Raw genomic sequence first — 20,133 nt, 5'->3', positions numbered from 1 at the left:
AAAAATTGCTCTACAAGTCTCTGCTTTTCAGTGGTTATTTAGCAACATTTTCAGGTAACCGATTATTTATATATATATATATATATATATATATATATATATATATATAATATCATTTATAATTTTTTTATTATTATCCTAAAACAATGTTGTTGTTATTTAGCACTGACTTTAAACATCTGCAACAATGTGGAGTTTCTCACAGAATGCTTTTTTTTTTTTTTTTTTTTTCCCCTTTTTAAATGTTTGAGAACATGCAAGGCCTTGTCACATTGTTCTGTGGTTAACTTTCTGTAAATGAGTTCTTACTTTCTATATACTATTGCACATGTTTAGTTGAGATCCTTGTGCTACATTTCTCTCACTCATGCACAGAGAGCCCCTCTCTCAATTAATCCTTTGTTCGGTTTTCTATAGTGCATTGCAGATAAACATGAGGCTGCAGAACTGCGTAGTGCAGGCCTTTTAGTAAATGCTGGTTATACCAGGCAATCTCAGTGAATATTCTGCACCTTTTGCCAGTTTAATATTTAGTTTTTTTTTTTTTTTTTTTTGTTTGTTTTTTTTTTTTAAATCTTTGATTTTTGATCCATTTTCTTTTTCTCAGGTCTGAACATGTCTACAGATGGGGGGTTTGGTGCAGGGAACTCTGATGCACAGCAAAGCTTGCAGTCGTTTTGGCCAAGAGTGATGGAAGATATTCGCAACCTTACAGTGGTAAGTAGAAAATATACGTCACTTGTGCGTGTGTGTGACACACATTTAAGAATAACTATTCAGTAACATTTTACATTGTCACACTAGAAAGTGTTTTTTTGTTTTTGTTTTTTTTTGCTGCCCCATATTCAAATTATTGTATTGTGTAGATATGTAAATGCCCCCTCTAGTGATCTGTAAAGCAGAGAATGTGTTTAGGGCTGCAGAAAGTGTCCTTGTAGAGATCGCTAGACTTTTTGTGTCAATGCTAGAAGACTGTTTACAACTTGAAAATAGTAAAGTTTTAAGCTGTCTGCACACTGAGGCAGCCTTTTTCAACATTCTGGGGTACCTTCAGGTTTTTTCAGGGGTGTCTTGGCAAATTACCTAAATTTGCCCAGAAATTGTGTACAAGCCAGCGAGTGGATCAAGCCTGTCTTTTTAGCCTTTTAGTTGCACAAAGCCACAGGTTTTCATTGTACACCGTTACGACCTTCTAGCCGCCGGCATCATAACAACCAATAACAGTTGATGAGGAGGCTGTTGGTCAGCTGTAAAGCATCCTTATTTGCCCCTCCCCTGATCCACTCCATCAGCATTTGGTCAGATTAGCTGAGTGATCAAGTGAAACTGAGGAAAAAGCGATAAGCTGGAATACTAGTCAGTGCCAGTGTGCAGAGGTGTATTTGCTTTAGATAAATCACCTCTAATGTTAGGTATCCAGTGTGTGGCTGTTGCTGCGTAATGTAAAATTATATGAATCCTTTTTTTTTTTTTTTTTTTTTCTTATTTGAATGAGGTGCCTTGAGCCTGTCCATAATTTAAATGGGTGCCTTGACTGAAAAAAGGTTGAGACACACTGCACCAGAGTGCCAAAGCATTCATTGCAGCACACACAGATGTCTACAACAAATTTGGTGCTTTAGCTAAATCTGACATAATGGCAATCCAAGCATTTACTGACTACTCTTTTTGAGTTGGTGACAATGGGAATGGTTCTTCATGGGTTTATACATGTACAGTACCCCTACAGCATTTAAACTATAGCATCTTTTATCCCTCCAAAACAGCATTTCAACAGGTAGATTAGGTAGGAAAGTTAATAGCAGCTCACACACAATTAGCATGGAAAATCTTTGACGAGCCCTATGCCTAGTTCAGTGATGGCGAACCTTGGCACCCCAGCTGTTTTGGAACTACATTTCCCATGATGCTCAACTACACCGCAGAGTGCATGAGCATCATGGGAAATGTAGTTCCAAAACAAGGTTCGCCATCACTGGCCTAGTTTATTGGTATTTCAAAAAAGTGTGTAGAATATTAATATACAGAACAGAATTTATATGGTGCCAACAGTTTGTGTAGCACTTTACAAAATAAAGGGAGACAGTATTGTTACAATTCACTTCTTTGACAAGAGGATAAGGACGACCCTGTTCATGGCAGTATAGAATGCAGTATATATTGTAACATGTGACCACCTCAAGAACTGCACTTGAAAGCAATGTTAGGCCCCTTTCACACATGTGGACTGTTCGTTTTATCAGTTAAAGCGAAGTTCCAGCCGTATTTGTGTTTATTAAAAGTCAGCACACTCACCTGTCCCATGATCCAGCAATGCGGCCACCTGAACCCTTGGTTCTCTCCCCGGTGCCGGCATAACAAGTGTGGGCACCCGGCTGCGACAGCTTGCAGCTTCACAGCCGGGTACACACTTCACATGTGCGAGTCACGCTGCATCTCTTCAATGGCCAGGCAATCTTCAGGGACCTATGACGTGTCCCACAAGATTGCAGAAAGGGAGGGGGAGAAGAGAACTTCCGCTCGAGTCGCTGAGCGGAAGTGGGAGCTGGGTACCTGTCAAACACCCCCCCCAAAAAAAGTGCATGCCAAATGTGGCATGTAAGGGGGTGAGGAGTCCTTAAAGTGGAACTTCCACTTTTTTTTTTTTTTTTTTTTTTTTGCGGTTTTTCCAATGCAAATTATTTAGGAAAAAAAGCCCTCTTTGCACACACATATATACAGTGGGTAAAAAAGTATTGAACACGTCACCATTTTTCTAGGTAAATATATTTCTAAAGGTACTATTGACAAGAAATTTTCACCACATGTCGGTAACAACCCATGCAATCCATACATACAAAGAGACCAAAAAGAAAAAACGTTCAGAAATGAAGTTATGTGTAATAATAAAATGAAATGACATAGGTACAAAGTATTAAACACGCTAACTGAAATGTATTTAATGCTAATACGTACAAAATCCTTTGGTAATGACAGCTTCAAGACACAACCTATATGGAGAAACTAGTCGCATGCATTGCTCAGGTGTTGTTTTTGGCCCATTCTTCCACATAGACTTCAAATCTTGAAGGTTCCATGGGCCTCATCTATGAACTCTGATCTTTAGTTCTTTCTTTACATAGATTTTTGATTGGATTCAGGTGATTGGCTGGGCCATTCTAGCAGCTTTATTTTTTTTGTTTGAAACCAATTGGGTTTCCTTGACTTTTGTGTTTGGGATCATCGTCTTGCTGAAATGTCCACCCTCATTTCATCTTCATCATCTTGGTAGATGGCAGCAGATTTTTAGCAAGAGTGTCTTGGTACATGTTTCCATCCATCCTTCCTTCAGCGAAATTAAATTTGCCAGTACCATATGCTGAAAAACAGCCCCACACAAGATGTTCCTACCTTCAAACTTCACTGTTGTTATGATGTTTTTGGGATGATGTGCAGTGCCATTTGACCTTCAAACATGGTGTGTATTATGGCATCCAAAGAGTTAAATTTTGGTCTCATCTGATCAGACTATGTTCTCCCAGTATGTCACAGGCTTGTCTAAATGTTGTGCAGCAAACTTTAAACGAGCTTCAACACGCTTTTTCTTCAGCAATGGAGTGTTGCGTGGTGAGCGTGCATAGAGGTCATGGCGGTTGAGTGAGCATTTTCACACTGGGGGGCTGGGGACATCGGCGGTAAAGCGCTAGCGGCCAAAAAAAAGGGCTTTGCTGGTGCTTTGGCGGCACTGCCCATTGATTTCAATAGGCAGGGGTGCTTTAGAAGCTGTGTATACACCGCTCCTAAAGCGCCTCAAAGATTCTGCTTGCAGGACTTTTTTTTTTTTTTGTTGTCCTGCCAGCGTACCACTCCAGTATGAAAGCACTCAGGTTTTCACACTGGAATGACAGGAAAGGCGGTTTGCAAGAGCTATTTTCTTTCTCGTACATCACGGGACACAGAGCCTCAGTAATTACTGATGGGTTATATAGGGTATCACAAGGTGATTGGACACTGGCACACCCTAGACAGGAAGTTCAACCCCCTATATAATTCCCCCCCTTACTGGGAATACCTCAGTTTTTTCGCCAGTGTCTTAGGTGTCGGTCACGAGTAAGATATGCTGTGCTGAGCTTCAAAGGAATATCCTATACTGGGGCAAGCCATGCAACCGGATCCATTCAAAGTGTCTTTTCCAGGCCGAATTGGATGGTACCCGGGCCTCGTTTCCGAAGAAACGAGGTTTTACCTGTAACGCTTCTCTTTTTAGAGAGCTGGACCCGGGATCCAGTATTTGTTTTTTTCAGCCATACTCCTGGCGGGGTGCTTTACGGGCCCAGAACTGTGGATCCCCCTATTCAAGGGGGTTCCCAGTCTCTGAAGGTTTTTCAAACGGAGCCCGTGAGAGGTGAAGATTAGGTCTGTATACAGAACCTTGCAGCTGAATAAGGTAAGGGAGACTCCTCAGGAATTTTTTAATTCTAGTAGGTTTTCTCCTTTAAGTAAATGTATGCTATGCCTATTGTTGCCTCCGGGGGCTGTCAAGAGTACATACCTTTCATGCCAGTTCCATCTGCCTCTGTCCACGCTGTACGCGCGGGAAAGCACACGTTTTTGAAAAAACGAGGGGGTCTGTAGGGGTGGTCGGAGGAGGGGGGCGGAGTATTAACGCGGCGTCTGGCGTGATTAGACGCCCACATCCCTGGCTACACAGGGTATAAGGTGCACTCTCTTTCAGGTGCATGCAGCTTATGCAGGGACACAGAGCTGACGGGCGCATGTGAGGTGGAACTCGGGCATTTCCCAGGCAGCATTTATTTAAGCACCAGACTGAGCATTGGTAGCAGCGGCAGTTGCTGAACTACATCTCTCAGCAGTCAGTGCTTTTTTTTGTGGTACCTCTACCTTTGTTGCTTGGCACTATGGGTAGAAGAGGGACAAATACCCCGAAAAATAGGGGCTCTAAGGGATCTCCCTCAGGCTCTGAGGACCCCCCCTCTGCAGCACTTTCCCCCCCAGAAGGACCTGGGATAGCTGGCCAGGGTGAGCTGTCGGGGTCAGGGGCTGCATCTGCTTCTGGCACTTCAGCCCCTGTATACATTACGCAGGAGGTTTTTTTCCTCAACCATTAATGGATTAGAGGAAAGACTAATGGCCTTAATCGCATCTTCACTCAGTGGAAGTAAACGCACTAGGTCCCCTTCTGCCACCTAGGACCCTCAAGCAGAGGAACTCTGGGGGAAAAAGGAGAGGAATCCCTCTCAGAGGATCGGGATGAGACTAATGATTCCTCTTCTGAGGAATCAAGTGGAGAAGGGCCCTCTTCAGCTTCTCAGGATGAGAAGGTGTTGGAGCAAATTCTTGCTGGATTGGTCTGCTCCACATTCAAATTACCCGTATCTGAGTCAAAGAACCCTCCTCTTCTTTGGGTTCACTGAAGCCTCCTCAAACTACAAATGTTCATAGTTTACTGGAAGAGCTTATTTATTCTGAGTGGGATCACCTAGGTAAACATTTTTTTCTGCCTAAGAAGTTTGCTACACTTTATCCTATGGAGGAAAAATTTACAAAGATGTGGGGTATACTGGCAATTGACGCCTCCATTTCCTCCCTAAATAAAAGTCTGACTTGTCCTGTCAACAACGCTCAGATGCTTAGGGATCCAACTGATAAAAAAAAAAATGGAATTCCTGTTAAAAAATGTTTTCTCCTTGGCAGGTTTAGTAGCTCAACCTGCAGTGGCAGCAATTTGAGTCTGTCAATACTTGAGAGACCATGTTAAACAGGTCCTCAAAGTTTTACCTGAACAGCAGGCCCGGGGGTTTGCCAAACTACCAGCGGCTTTGTGTTTTGCTGTTGACGCAATCAGAGATTCTATTATCCAAACCTCTCGCCTTACGCTTGGGTTGGTGCATATGCGTAGAATCTTAGGGTTAAAAAATTGGTCGGCCGAAATCACCATGTAAGAAGCTTCTGGCTGGATTTCCCTTTCGTGGTGCAAGGCTGTTCGGAGAGGATTTGGACAATTATATCCAAAAGATCTCTAGTGGGAAAAGGACACTCTTACCAGTTAAGAAAAGGAGTAAACGTCCCTCTTTTAAACGGGCTTTGTCCCCAGTGCCAGGAGCATCAGCCTGCAGGCAGTGACGACGGCCTTCTCCGTCAGGCTCAAGAAATAAATCTCAGAGTCGACCCCAGGGACAAACGAAGTCCTGGGGGAGGAAGCCTTCTAGACAAGACGCTAAAGCCTCTTTATGAAGGAGCGCCCCCGCTCGCTTGGGTGGGGGGAAGACTGCTACAGTTCTCAAGGCTCTGGCAGGAAGATTTCCAGGACAGATGGGTGATCTCCATGGTAACTCTAGGTTACAAACTAGAGTTCCAAGAATTCCCCTCTCCTCGTTTCCTCAGATCAAATGTTCCCAGAGACCTAGAGAAAAAAAAGTCTCTCTTTCTAGCGTTGGAGCGACTGTTGTCGCAAAAAGTTATCGTGGTTGTTCTCAACGGAAGAGCAGGGATTGGGGTTTTGTTCAAACTTTTTCACGTTTCCAAAACCAAATGGAGATGTCAGACCTATTCTGTATCTAAGAATCTAAACCGATTCCTAAAGATTCGGTCCTTTCGCATGGAATAAAACTGATCTGTAGTCTCCATCCTACAAGGAGAACTTCTGGCGTCAATGGACATCAAGGATGCGTACCTGCATGTACCTATTTTCCCTGCTCATCAAAAGTACTTGCGTTTCGAAGTAGAAAAAAGCCACTTTCCGTTTATAACTCTGCCTTTCAGGCTAGCCACTGTCCCAGGGGAATGGTCTCTTCACCCCGACGTCTTGGCCACATGCCAAAGATGGGGGGGGGGGGGGGGGGGTTCCGGATGTAGATCTCTTTGCATCCAGATTCAACAAGAAGATCGACAAGTTTGTGGCAAGAACAAAGGATCCTCTTGCATGCGGGACAGATGCGTTGGTGACTCCGTGGCATCGTTTCTCACTGATTTATGCATTCCCTCCTATTCTGCTACTGCCACGACTTCTTAGCAGGATCAGGCAGGAAAAGAGGTCGGTACTTCTGGTGGCCCCAGCTTGGCCCAGGAGAGCTTGGTAGCAGAAATAGTAAAAATGACAGTAGGTTCCCCGTGGACCCTACTGTCACGTCCAGACCTGTTATCCCAAAGTCCAGTGTTCCATCTTGCCTTATGAACGCTAAATTTGACGGTTTGGCTATTGAAACCCACGTTCTGAAGAGTCGTGGGCTTTCAGGTCCTGTGATCTCTACCTTGATCAATGCAAGGAAGCCAGCTTCCAGATTGATTTATCATAGAGTCTGGAAAACTTATGTCTCCTGCTGTGAATCCAGGGTTTGGCATCCCAGAAAAGATGTCATAGGTAGAATTCTTGACTTTCTGTAAATGGGATTAGAAATGAAGCTGGCCTTGAGTGTACCATCAAGGGCCAGGTCTCAGCCTTGTCAGTATTATTTCAACGGCCACTTGCTTCACATTCTTTGGTCCAAAGCTTGCAGGGGGTAAAGCGTCTTAATCCTCCGGTTAAGGCGCCCCTAAACCCCTGAGAGTTGAGTTTGGTACTGTCAGTTTTACAGAAACAGCCTTTTGAACCAATACGTCAAATTCCCTTGGTCTTGTTGACAAGGAAGTTAATTTTTCTGGTAGCCATTTCTTCTGCTAGAAGAGTATCAGAATTAGCAGCTCTTTCCTGTAAAGAGCCTTATTTAATCATGCACAAGGCTAGAGTGGTATTGCGCCCTCATCCTAGCTTTCTACCGAAAGTGGTTTCAGATTTTTATCTAAACCAAGATATTGTTCTGCCTTCCTTTTTTCCAGATCCCTGTTCTACGGAAGAAAGGTCACTACATTCTTTGGATGTAGTAAGAGCAGTCAAAGCCTATCTGGAAGCAACTGCTCAAATTCGCAAAACGGATGTTTTGTTTATGTTGCCAGAAGTTCCTAATAGAGGACAGGCAGCATCAAAGTCTACCATTTCAAAATAGATTCCTCAAGTGATTGTTCAAGCTTATGGTTTGAAACAGAAAATTCCACCTTTTCAAATCAAGGCTATTAGTGCTTCGTGGGCAGTGCATCACCAAGCTTCTATAGCTCAAATCTGATGGGCCGCAACCTGGTCTTCAGTCAATGCATTCACCAGATTTTATCAGTTGGATGTAAGAAGGCGTGAGGCTATCGCCTTTGGGCGTAGTGTGCTGCAGGCAGCGGTACGAGGTCCTCAGGTCTGATTACACCCTACTGTGTTGTTGTTCCCCTCCCCTCAGATAGCATTGCTCTGGGACATCCCATCAGTAATTACTGAGGCTCTGTGTCCCGTGATGTACGAGAAAGAAAATGGGATTTTTATAACCGCTTACCTGTAAAATCCTTTTCTTTTGAGGTACATCACGCGACACAGAGGTCCCACCCCTCTTCTAATACTTATATTGCTTTGCTACAAAACTGAGGTATTCCCAGTAAGGGGAGGGATTATATAGGGGGTTGAACGTCCTGTCTAGGGTGTGCCAGTGTCCAATCACCTAGTAATACCCTATATAACCCATCAGTAATTACTGAGGCTCTGTGTCCCGTGATGTCAGTCAAAAGAAAAGGATTTTACAGGTAAGCTGTTATAAAAATCCTATTTTTAGCGCTATAGCCCCTAAGTGTGAAAGTAGCCTAATCGTTTTCTTTGAAGCAATTGTACCTGCTAATTCCAGGTCTTACTGAAGCTCTCCACAAGTGATCCTCTGCTCTTGGACAATTCTTTTTGGTTCACTAGATTTTCATTGAGTTTTAACAGAAAAAGTGGGTTGACAGTTGTACAATAGTATCCATAGAACAATGACAGATGCACAGAGTAACAATCATTGAAAAAGTATAGCAATAAACATTAAAAGTGAATCTGCAGAGTTAGGCACCCTCCCCTGATAAGCAATGGGAAGGTGACAAGCGCCAGTTACTGGTCAAGCTGAGGCAAGAGGAGCACGATCCCCCACTAAGAATTAATTTCACTCCTCTGTCAGAAATCTTGCAAGGAGCACTTGGTGGTGGCCGGTTTATGGCGAAATTATGTTCTTTACACTTCTGGATTATGGTCCCAACAGTGTTCACTGGTGCATTCAGAGGTTTAGAAATTCTGTAACCAATGCCATCTGTATGTTATGCAACAATAAGGTTGCAAAGGTCTTGAGAGAGCTCTTTGCTTTTACCCATCAGGAGATGTTTCTTGTGTGACACCTTGGTAATGAGACACCTTCTTATAGGCCATCAGTTGAAACTGAACCAGATACTCATTTGCACTGACAAGGGGCAGGATTGCTTCCTAATTACAGCTGGTGTCTTGGCTTCCATGCCTTTTTTGCACCTGCCTTTCCTCATACTTTTTCCCTGTGTCATTCCATTTTATTACACATAACCAAAACAAATAAGTTCAGAAATTTAAGTTTATTTGTATGTATGGTTTGCATGGGTTGTTACCGACATGTGGTGAAAATTTTATGTCAATAGCACCTTTAGAAATGCACTCGAACAACCTACAATTTCCTAAGTTTCAAGGTCACTGCTTAGTCCTGTTTTAAATTATCTAAGCAGGAGTAAAAGAGCAATTTTGTTAAGCATATTTCATGAGTTACAAATATTTTGAAGCATAGAATAAAAAAAACTTCAATGAGATTTGAAAAAGAACATTGATCAAAATTAGAGAACACTTTAAGATACCTCCCAGTTATTGGTGTTAATCTGGCACCTTGCCTAACTTTCCAGTTTTCACTGACTGCAAGATTGTGAGCCATTCTAAAGTGACTGAAACCCTCCAGCAGCAGGTTGTCCAGATGAAGGCCAAAGGGATGACCCTTCAGCCATAGCAAGAGAAGTTTGTCATTCCAAATCTGTGAATTCTAGAATATTCTTTACAATGCCACAAACTCATTCAAGTCCCCCAAGAAGGCTGGTCGTCCACGAAAGACAAATGGAAGAGGGCACAGAATCTCAGTGGGCAGTCAGTTTAATACTGCGGCTGTGATTGCTTGCCAGTTCCACACTGAACCAAGTAAGGATCTGTCTTGTTATACAGTGTCTCGCCGTGTAAGAATTTGGACTGTGACCTGCTGTGACCAAACCTCATTAGCAGAATCAAAAGGCTAGACTAAACTTTGCTGAGGAGCATGTTGTATGGACAGAGGAGAACTGGTCCAAAGTTCACTTAAAGAGGAGCTCCACCTTAAAAAAATGTATTAAAAGCCAGCAGCTACTAATACTGCAGCTGCTGACTTTTAATAAATGGACACTTACCTGTCCCAGAGTCCAGCGATGTCGGCAGCCGAAGCTGATCAATCTTTCGGCTGCCCCCCCCGCCGCCATCCTCGGGCAGGGAATCGGGAAGTGAAGCATTGCGGCTTCACTGCCCGGTTCCCTACTGCGCGAGTCGCGCTGCACCTCTGCACTGGTCCCCGTTGTGTTCTGGGAACTGTGTGTTTCCCAGAACACAATGGGGGTGGGGGGGATATTCTGCGGCTATCTAAGCCCAGAAGTGGCTGCAGATACCTGTATTAGACAGGTATCTGCACCCCCCTCCCCCCTAAAAGGTGCCAATTGTGGCACCGGAGGGGGGGGGGGATCCTATGAGCGGAAGTTCCACTTTAGGGTGAAACTCCGCTTTAAGTGATGAAAAGTTTTTATTTATTTGGGTCCGATAGGAAACATTATCTTCGTTGCCAAACTGGGGAAAAGACTGAACCCAAAGTGTGTAAAGATGACAGTGAAAGGTGGAGGGGGAAGCATCATGGTTTGGGGGATGTTTTCTGCAGCAGGAGTTGGGCCTCTTATACAGCTACATGGCAGAGTGAATGCAAATGTTTATCAGAACCTTCTTCGACAACATGCAGTTCCTTCCCTGCGTTCATCACCCAATCAGCCAGCAATTTTCATGCAAAACAATGCCCCCGTCACACAGAAAATGGGGTAAAGCAGTTCCTTGAAGCTGAAAACCTTGAAATAATGAAATGGCCAGCCCAGAATCCTGATCTAAACCCAATAGAAAACCTCTGGAAAATCCTTGGCGACAAAGATGTGCTGAAGTCATTCAAAGCAAGGGCCTGTACACTTCCTACTAATTGTTGTAACCTTCAGAAATTTTAGTTGCAATCTTTCTCTGTGCTACAGTCATTGTGGTTCTCTAATTTTGATCATTGCTTGCTACAAAATAAAGGTGTTTTTTTTTTTTTGTTGAAGTGCCTTGGTTATTTTGAAAAACCCTGTTTTATTAGCATGGTATAGCCACAACAAAAATTACATCAAATCACATGAAACAATCAAGTGTTCATAAATTCTCTCTAATTTTGATCACCAATGTATATTTACCTAGAAAAATGTTGACGTGTCCAATACTTATTTTACCAGGTGTGTGTGTGTGTGTATGTATAGAGATGTACAGTGCCTTGAAAAAGTATCCATACCCCTTGACATTTTCCACATTTTGTAATGTTATAACCAAATACGTAAATGTATTTTATAGAGCTGCACGATTCTGGGAAAAAATGAGAAATAAAATTTTGTTGCTTAGAATAAAGATCAAAATTTTTGTGGCGTACCACCATCTTTCACATTTTACAAAAAAAATGGGCTAACTTTACTGTTTTTTTATTTTTAGTTTTGTAATTAGTGTTTTTGTTTTTTTTCCCAAAAAATTGCATTTGAAAGACTGCTGTGCAAATATAGTATCACACAATATTTTAACAACCACCATTTTATTCTCTAGGGTCTGCAAAAAAAATATTTTATACTATAATATTTTTGATGTTTCTACGTAAATTTTCTATAACAAAAAAAAAAAAAATTAACTTGAAGCCAAGCAAGTGTCAGAAAAAGGTTTAGTCTTTAAGTAGTTAAACTGACCCCATTTGCAGACCAAAGCTCATTCCTTTGATCTAAAGAACAAAAGGTTACAATGTTTATAATTAGCTCATCAGGGGTTGAGGAATGTTGTGAAACTTGGCAAACTTGGCAGACTGGTGTGTGTGTCTGTGTATAATACACACACGATAAACCACACACCAGTCAAGTTTTACAAAATTCCTCAACCCCTGAGCTAACTATATATATATATATATATATATATATATATATATATATATATATATATATATATATATATATATATATATATAGATATATATATATATATATATATAGATATATATATATATATATATATCTATATATATATATATATAGATATATATATATATATATATATCTATATATATATATATATCTCTGTCGGCTTGAGCAGAGAACTCTGCAAAGAATCAGAAAAATGCATTAAGATCATGAGGGGGAAAGAATCAAGATCTCACTTCTTAACAATTATTCATGCAGCTCTAGTATCTTATTGGGCTTTTGTGTGACAGACCTAAACAGAGTGGCACATAATTGTGAAGTGGAAGAAAAAACAATAAATGGTTTTCAACATTATTTTTTTTTTTTTTACACAAATATGTGAAGTGATTTGTATTTGCGCCCCCCCCCCCTCAATTGCATTTAGGTCTGAACTTTGGCTGGACCTTTCTAACACATGAATTTGTTTTTATCTAAACCATTCCATTGTAGCTCTAGCTGTATGTTTAGGGTCGCCCCCCCCCCCCCCCCCTTTAAATCTTTTGCAGACTCTAACAGGTTTTCTTTTAAGATTGTCCTGTATTTGGCCTCATCCATCTTCCCATCAACTCTGACCAGCTTCCCTATCCCTGCTGAAGAAAAGCATTCCCACAACATGATGCTGTCACCACTATGTTTCGGGGGGGGGGGGGATGGTGTGTTCAGGGTGATGTGCGGTGTTCTTTTTTGGCCACACATAGTGTTTTGTGTTTAGGCCAAAAAGTTAAATTTTGGTCTCGTGACCGGAGCACAACCTTCTACATATTTGCTGTGTCTCTCACATAGCTTCTCGCAAACTACAAATGGGACTTTTTTATGGCTTTCTTTCAACAATGGCTTTCTTCTTGCCCCTTCCAAAAAGGCCAGATTTGTGGAGTGCAGTTGTCCTGTGGACAGATTCTCCGACCTGAGCTGTGGATCTCTGCAGCTCCTCCAGAGTTACTATTGGCCTCTTGGCTGCTTCTCTGATTAATGCTCTCCTTGCCCGTCCTGTCAGTTTAGGTGGACGGCCATGACATGGTAGGTCTTCAGTTGTGTCGTATTCTTTCCATTTTTGGTTGATAGATTGAACAGTGCTCTGTGAGATGTTCAAAGCTTGGGATATTTTTTTATAATCTAACCCTGGTTTAACCTTCTCCAACTTTATCCCTGGCCTGTCTGGTGTGTTCCTTGGCCTTCATGATGCTGTTCACGAAGGTTCTCCTAACAAACCTCCGAGGGCTTCACAGAACAGCTGTATTTATACAGAAAGCCCCCGAGTTAAGAACGACTTCTACTTGTGAACGGCCTCAAATGCTGGCCACTTGTGCTCCACGCTGGTCCTGGATACCTTTCGAGCACCTCCGGACACATCCCACACTGCCATACTAAGCCCCAGATAACATAACAAGCACCCGGAACATCCCACATCCATGCACAGGAGGCAGTTACACCTAATAACACTTACGAATGCAGTGTTCCGACTGGAAGTTACAACTTACAAACAAACCTACAGTCCTTATTGTGTTCGTAACTCGGGGACTGCCTGTACTGAGATTCAATTACACAAAGGCTAATTATATTTATTAATTGGGTGACTTCTGAAGGCAATTGGTTCCACTAGATTTTAGGTAGGGGTATCGGAGTAAAGGGGACTGAATACAAATGCACGCCACACTTTTCACACCTTTTTTATTTGTAAGAATTTTGAAAAACATTTTTCTTTTTCATACATCATGGGACACAGTTGGGCTCATTTTCATTACCTACTGGGTTATACGAGCCTTGCAAAGAAGACTCAAGATCCTGCAAGGTTTTGCCTGTAATGCTACCTCCGGGTGCTGGACCCTGCGAAGTAGAATCCTGGACACCACAGCGCTAAGGCATTCCTGCAGGGTACTGTACAGGTCCAAGGGAGTGGACCCTAAACATGAAGAGGGTACTCCAGTGGGTGACTTCTGAAAGCAATTGGTTCCACTAGATTTTAGTTAGAGGTATCAGAGTAAAGGGGGCTGAATACAAATGCACGCCACACTTTTCACAAATTTATTTGTAAAAAAAAAATGTTGAAAACCATTTATCATTTTCCTTCGACTTCACGATCATGTGCCACTTTGTGTTGGTCTTTCACATAAAATCCCAATAAAATACATTTAGGTTTTTGGTTGTAAAATTAAAAAAAGGGCACAATTTCAAGGGTTATGAATATTTTTTTCAAGGCACTTGAAAAAATATGTATGGGAAGTGGTTGTATCATTTTACACTGGTAAGAAAAACAGACTTGAAATGACCCCAAGGGCTTAAAGTTAAGCTTGGGCTGGGCTCCACTTTTTACTGCATTTTTAGAATCGCTATGGAGATTTTTCATGTGCTCAGCTTTCAAAAATTTGCAGTATGGAGTGACGCTTGTAACAATTTGTTGACTTGAAGTCATTAGGCTTGCAAAGTGAAAATGTAGCTCTAAAGGGCACACCAAACAGCCCAAACTATTCATTATTCATTATTTTGAATGGCATTTTTAGCAGCCATAAACATGACTTCTCCTTGTTGGTGCCATAGAAACTTGTCATCTAAAAGAACAGACTCCCTTCTCTACTGGGGGATTCTGTAAATGTAACAGTAGAGCAGATTACCACAGCTGGAGCCAGCTAGAAACTTGACCTTTTTTTTACATCGCACACATTGGACTCAAGCATCTACAACACTAAATAAAGTGTGCAAATATTCCAATGGAAAGTTATCGTGCACTGGACATATGAAAGCATACACTGAATATCCAATATTTGCCTCTGTAATAGCCTTTTGTCACCATTTTGGGGTGGTTCTTGTGCAATAGCAACATCCATCCATCATCTGCACCCTGCGTGGCCAGACAACCACAGACAGGCACAGGAAGCTATAAAATGTAGCAGGTAGGACATTTTCTGATTCTTAACTTTGTCTTAGAACTGTTATTATCCAGTATATAGATTTCCTCCTTTGGACACACACAGCTGGGTGGTAAGAAGTGCAAGGCTGATTAATTGACACTACTAATGTAAGGTGTCCTAATAGGATGATGCATTTGGATGACCTTACAGGGAAAGTGATTTTTGGCATGAGGGCAGTAATCTCATGTTTGGAAAGCTTGGATGTCAGAGAGATTAGTCTATTCCCACATGGTAAAATGTATAGTCCAAGCCTTGCCTGCACACCCATTTTTCAGTAAACCTGCAAGGATAGAAATGTGATCACTTTTCTGCTCACTTGTTTATAAAGATGCAGATAAAGGGGCATTGTCCTCTGTCTAGTGAGGCACTAAACTGAAACCTTTATTGAAGATGCCAGTTCAGATTTTTTGCAACTTCCCTGGCTGCTTGCTTGTTGCAGTTAGTGATTTATTAGTTTGTAAAGCTATGATCTGTTTGACACCCCTATAGCCAGCTAATTATAGCAGTAGAAGCTTTCTTCCTTTAACCAGATGTGGTGTATTTCAGATTATTTTTAGGGTCTGATCAAATTTATTAGCTCATTGACACTTTTTCATCTGCCTCCTGCCTTTGTTGGGGGTGTTGTGTGTAATTCAAAATATCTTAATTTGGATATGTTTATTTTAAATTGAATTACTTTTACCAATAACTCCTGCCCAGTAAGCAGTGTAGATTTTTACCATGCCAATAAATATTAAGAGCCCTCCAGATATGCTAGTCTTACTCATGTGTTAGATGTACACTCCTGCATTCATCTGTTGCATTCACAATTTTAATGGCATTTTTAAAATTATGAATTCCCTTTTTTAAGCTCCAGCAACTAAATGGTTTGCTACTGAAGGTCATTGCCCACTGTTGTGGGAAAGAGGCAGTGTGAAGAACCCAGCTGGCTATCTGTTCTATAATCCTTAATCATTGGTGTCTGCAGGCTCACAGCTACCTGCAGTGCCTGATTAACATAAGACGGGATGATGTCCTCAGTGTTGCTCAATAAAAAATACAATTTTGTCAATGCTTATTAAACTTGTACATTTGTGATACCTACTTCCTTGTGAGAGTCCTTGTGATATCTCCTTTATATACTTTATTGTTTGCAGTAAATGCTTGTTTTGTAGTTATCACTTATGACACAAAACTGTACCTGAATGTGGTTGTTAAACTGTATAAGGTATGAGATACTCTGCATATAACCACAGTGATCCACAAGGTTTATCTATTTACACCAACTATACATGCTGCTCTATAAGGCCTCATGTACATGGGGTGTTTTGCCCAGCGTTTAGGTGCAGGTGGAGGGTAGTTGTGCCGTCCAGCCCCGCTACAGGCAGCTTGTCAGTCTGAGAGGCTGACCACTGCAGCAGTTTGAAGGGGCTGCACAGTAAATCGAATTGTACTTATGTTTAGGGCAGTATGGGCCCATGGACAAATGCAGACTACTGAAAAAAAGAAAGGGGTTTGTGGGACTTTGAGTGAGGCACAAGACACGTGGTAGGAGAAATTGTTTAATTGGCATATAAACAAAGCATATGATATATATCATAAGCATATGATACTCACTCATGCTCAACCATGTATTTTTTATATATATATATGTGTGTGTGTATATAATCAAATGCTTATTGAGTAATAGATACAAATGAGTTATATGATACAAACGAATCACAGTTGAGGCCAAGCTATGTGTTGGGAACATGATGACATTGATGGGCTTGACACGTTTACTGATGCTTTTCACCTCAACTGTGATTCATTTGCATCATATAACGCCTTTGTATCCATTACTCAATAAGCATTTGGCTTTTTTTATACTAATTATTTCCATGGGACACTATGCGATTTAAGATGCGTGTGTGTGTATGTATATATGTGTAATAATATAAATATATATAATACTCATGTTCAACCAGGTAGCATATGTTTGAGGTATGCTTTTGTTTATATGCCAATTAAACAATTTTACAATGTCTCTTACCACGTGTCTTGCGCCTCACTCAAAGTCCCACAAACCCCTTTCTTCTGATTTAGGGATGGAGGTGCATGTTATCATGCACCTCCATTGAAAGTTCCCCTTTTGCTTTCTAGAATGCAGACTACTTGCAGTCCAAACAAGAAGTCTGCGCTAAACACCTAGTATCCTTGGAGCCTGAAGTGTTTAAAGCAAAAACTCAGTCGCATATAAACTTATGATTGTATGAGATACAATGCAAGTTAGCGAGGGTTTTTTAAAGGATAATTTAAAAAAGACAGTCGCCACTTTTAACAAGTGTATTCTGTTACTGCTTTGGAAAAGGTAAATATCCCACTCTCTATTATGTCATCTGTGACTCCCAACTTTAACAACATTGCTGTGTTAGAGGCTGTTGCTTCTTCGTTTAATATTGTGTCTGCAGTGCACATGACACTCATGCCCAACAAGTCATTAAGTATTATCTAATGTAAAAAATGTAATTTATCAACCCATAAATTCATACTGGAACCCTAAAAGTTTACCTTCTGTTGTATTTCTTTGCAGTCACTGCTGAGTTTGGCAGGTTGCAGAAATATTAGATTTAATTCCAGTAAAGCCGACTGTCTATTGGGATCTAAGAGCACTCATTGCCTTAATAAAGTTGTTTCTCCTACGCTGCAAGTGGCAGCGTCTGCAAAAATGTAATGTGTGTACAATTTAAAGGTTTATTCAGCACAACAGAGCAATGTATGTAGACCAACTGGAAATCTTCGTGATCAATTTACAGTAAATTGTATATTTGAACTGACTCCTTAGGGTTTAGAATTCCAGTGTGTGAGATGTTGGGTATGGTTAAAAGAAAAATGTCATGATCAAAAAAGAATTTGTTTTAATCCCTGTATTAACACTGAGAGTAGAGTAAAATAAAAAAAAATTATACGTTCCGATCTTTAGTATGGTTTATTTTCTTAATCCACAGAAAGATTTCCGGGTCCAGGAACTTCCATTGGCTCGCATAAAGAAGATAATGAAACTTGATGAAGATGTTAAGGTCATTTCTTTATTGCATATACTGCCCTGCTGCTGTTTTTATCCAGACTTGCCCATCTTTATTGACATCCCAGGTGGACATTGGTTATTAACTTCCTTTTGTAAAGTTGCCTTCAAAAAGTCGGCAATCTGCAACAGACTTGAAAACAAGTGATTGTTGTATAAGCTTAAAACTTTACATTTATGCACGCTTGTACCTGTGAAGAAAGGGGAAGAACAGAATGTATTGGCCCCGTGGTGGGAAAAGCGATTTGTAAACTACTGAATGGGGTGAACCTACTGTATACTCTGTGGCTTAGATTTGGAAGCTGTGATGAAAGAAAGACCCCAGCCTTGGGGAAAAGGACAGAGTTGTAATAATGGTCAAATTTATGTTCCTTTTTTACAGATAATGGATATATACTATACAGCAATGGCACAATCTGTGCATTATTTACAGCATAATGTTAAATATAGAAAATTTAGCACAATGTATGGAATGGATTGCTGTTTCACAGTTACAATACACAGTACATTAGGTAGATCTGGACAATGGGATGTAGGGGAATGTTCACACCAGCTGCTGTGTTACAACGCAGTGGCTGGTTTTGTGTGGTCCAGCTGGATCAGTGTAGTGCTGATGCTTGGCTTTACCCACTGTTCTGACATAAGGAGTAATCGCCTTATTTTTAGACTATGTGATGAAATACCATGTCTTTTTGTCAGCCTGGTCGGCACTCAAAAAAACTGAATAGGTAAAAAATATAATTCTGAACACAAGACTAAACAAGTAATTAGTAAATGGGTGCGCTAATCTGATACCAAAACAATGGTAATAGTGATAATCAATAAATCAATGATTAATGGCTTAACCACACATGAATAAACTAATGGTCATTGTAACATATGTGATATGTGAAAAATAATCTTTCAAGAAAAATGTGTCCATACATAAGTCTAAAGAAACTCTTAGTCCTCATGCACACGGACGTTTTTACAGCTGCTTTTTTGAGCTTTTTTTGCAGCTTAAAAAGGCCTGTCTATGTTAGTCTATGGCTTCATGCCCACCTAGGCGTTTTTGAGCTGCAAGTGGCATAGGCGTTTTTAAGCTGTTAAAAAAAAAAAAACAGGACCAGTGGGTTCTGAGAGACGTTTTTCAGCTGTAAAAACGCTCTAACGCTGAAAAACGCTCAAAAACGTCATTCACCAGCGTTTTTTAACGTTTTTGATCCATTGGAAAAAAAAAAAAATTTGAAAAAAAAAAAAAACGCTAACGCGGAAAAACGCTCAGAAACGCTAAAAACCGCTATTGCAAAAACGCTGAAAAAAGCTGAAAAAAGTTTAAAAAAATCACTGCAAAGATACTGGCGTTTTCATAACGTTATTTTAACAGCCTGTGTGCATGAGGACTTATAAAAAGAATTAAGATTGACAACACCCAATCCAGTAATAGGAAAAAACTGTGATGAATTATTAGGATTCCTAATGCAATCCAGATAAAAACGGTGTTCTGATATATCGCTTCACCACAAACACTCCAAACAAAAACTCGCCTCTTACCAGAAATAATGAATCTCAGGTAATAGAGATCACGTGTGCTTGTTTAAATTCCATTGGATTCAGCGGTCAGGCTGGAGGAGAGATCTGTTTCTCGAGTGGTGATAATGCCAAGGCAACCAATGCTTGGGAATCCAGTAGCAATACTCCCAATATGTGCAGAGAGAAGAGGAAAGCCTTGTCGTGCAATAGGTTTAAAACATTTATTAAAAAATGTAATATACCATTACAATTAAGCAGCTTCAGATTGGCATAAAACGAACACAGCTGCGACCAGCACCTGCCTGCTTGTGTGGGATGACGTCAGATAGTGGCTCCGCCGACACGTTTCCCTGTAACAGGCTTCAACTGGGAAAGGAGACTCATCTGGAACGTCAGCCATCCGCACTTACATACAAATGGATGCGGGCAGCCCCCCCGGAAGTCACAAAAATCTATGTCCACATCCGTGTCACCACTAATTCATTATAGTACACGGTGAAACAATGAATCTAATCAATTTCAAACAACTATTATGCC

General features: G+C 41.0%; 1 protein-coding gene across 6 annotated transcripts in view; it reads left to right on the top strand.

The window, feature by feature from the left end:
• NFYC (nuclear transcription factor Y subunit gamma) overlaps positions 1–20,133 on the top strand; it is a 104,444-nt gene that overhangs the window by 62,120 nt on the left and 22,191 nt on the right. For all 6 annotated transcript variants that reach the window (XM_073615422.1, XM_073615420.1, XM_073615418.1 and 3 more), the window contains 2 exons: positions 608–717; positions 18,008–18,079. In XM_073615422.1, coding sequence (XP_073471523.1) covers positions 616–717; positions 18,008–18,079 — 174 coding nt within the window. In that variant the 5' untranslated portion in view covers positions 608–615. The remainder of the gene's footprint in view (positions 1–607; positions 718–18,007; positions 18,080–20,133) is intronic.

This window comes from Aquarana catesbeiana, linkage group LG02 (assembly GCF_042186555.1).
Source record: "Aquarana catesbeiana isolate 2022-GZ linkage group LG02, ASM4218655v1, whole genome shotgun sequence".
NCBI lineage: Eukaryota > Metazoa > Chordata > Amphibia > Anura > Ranidae > Aquarana > Aquarana catesbeiana.
This window is presented reverse-complemented; position numbering and strand designations above follow the sequence as displayed.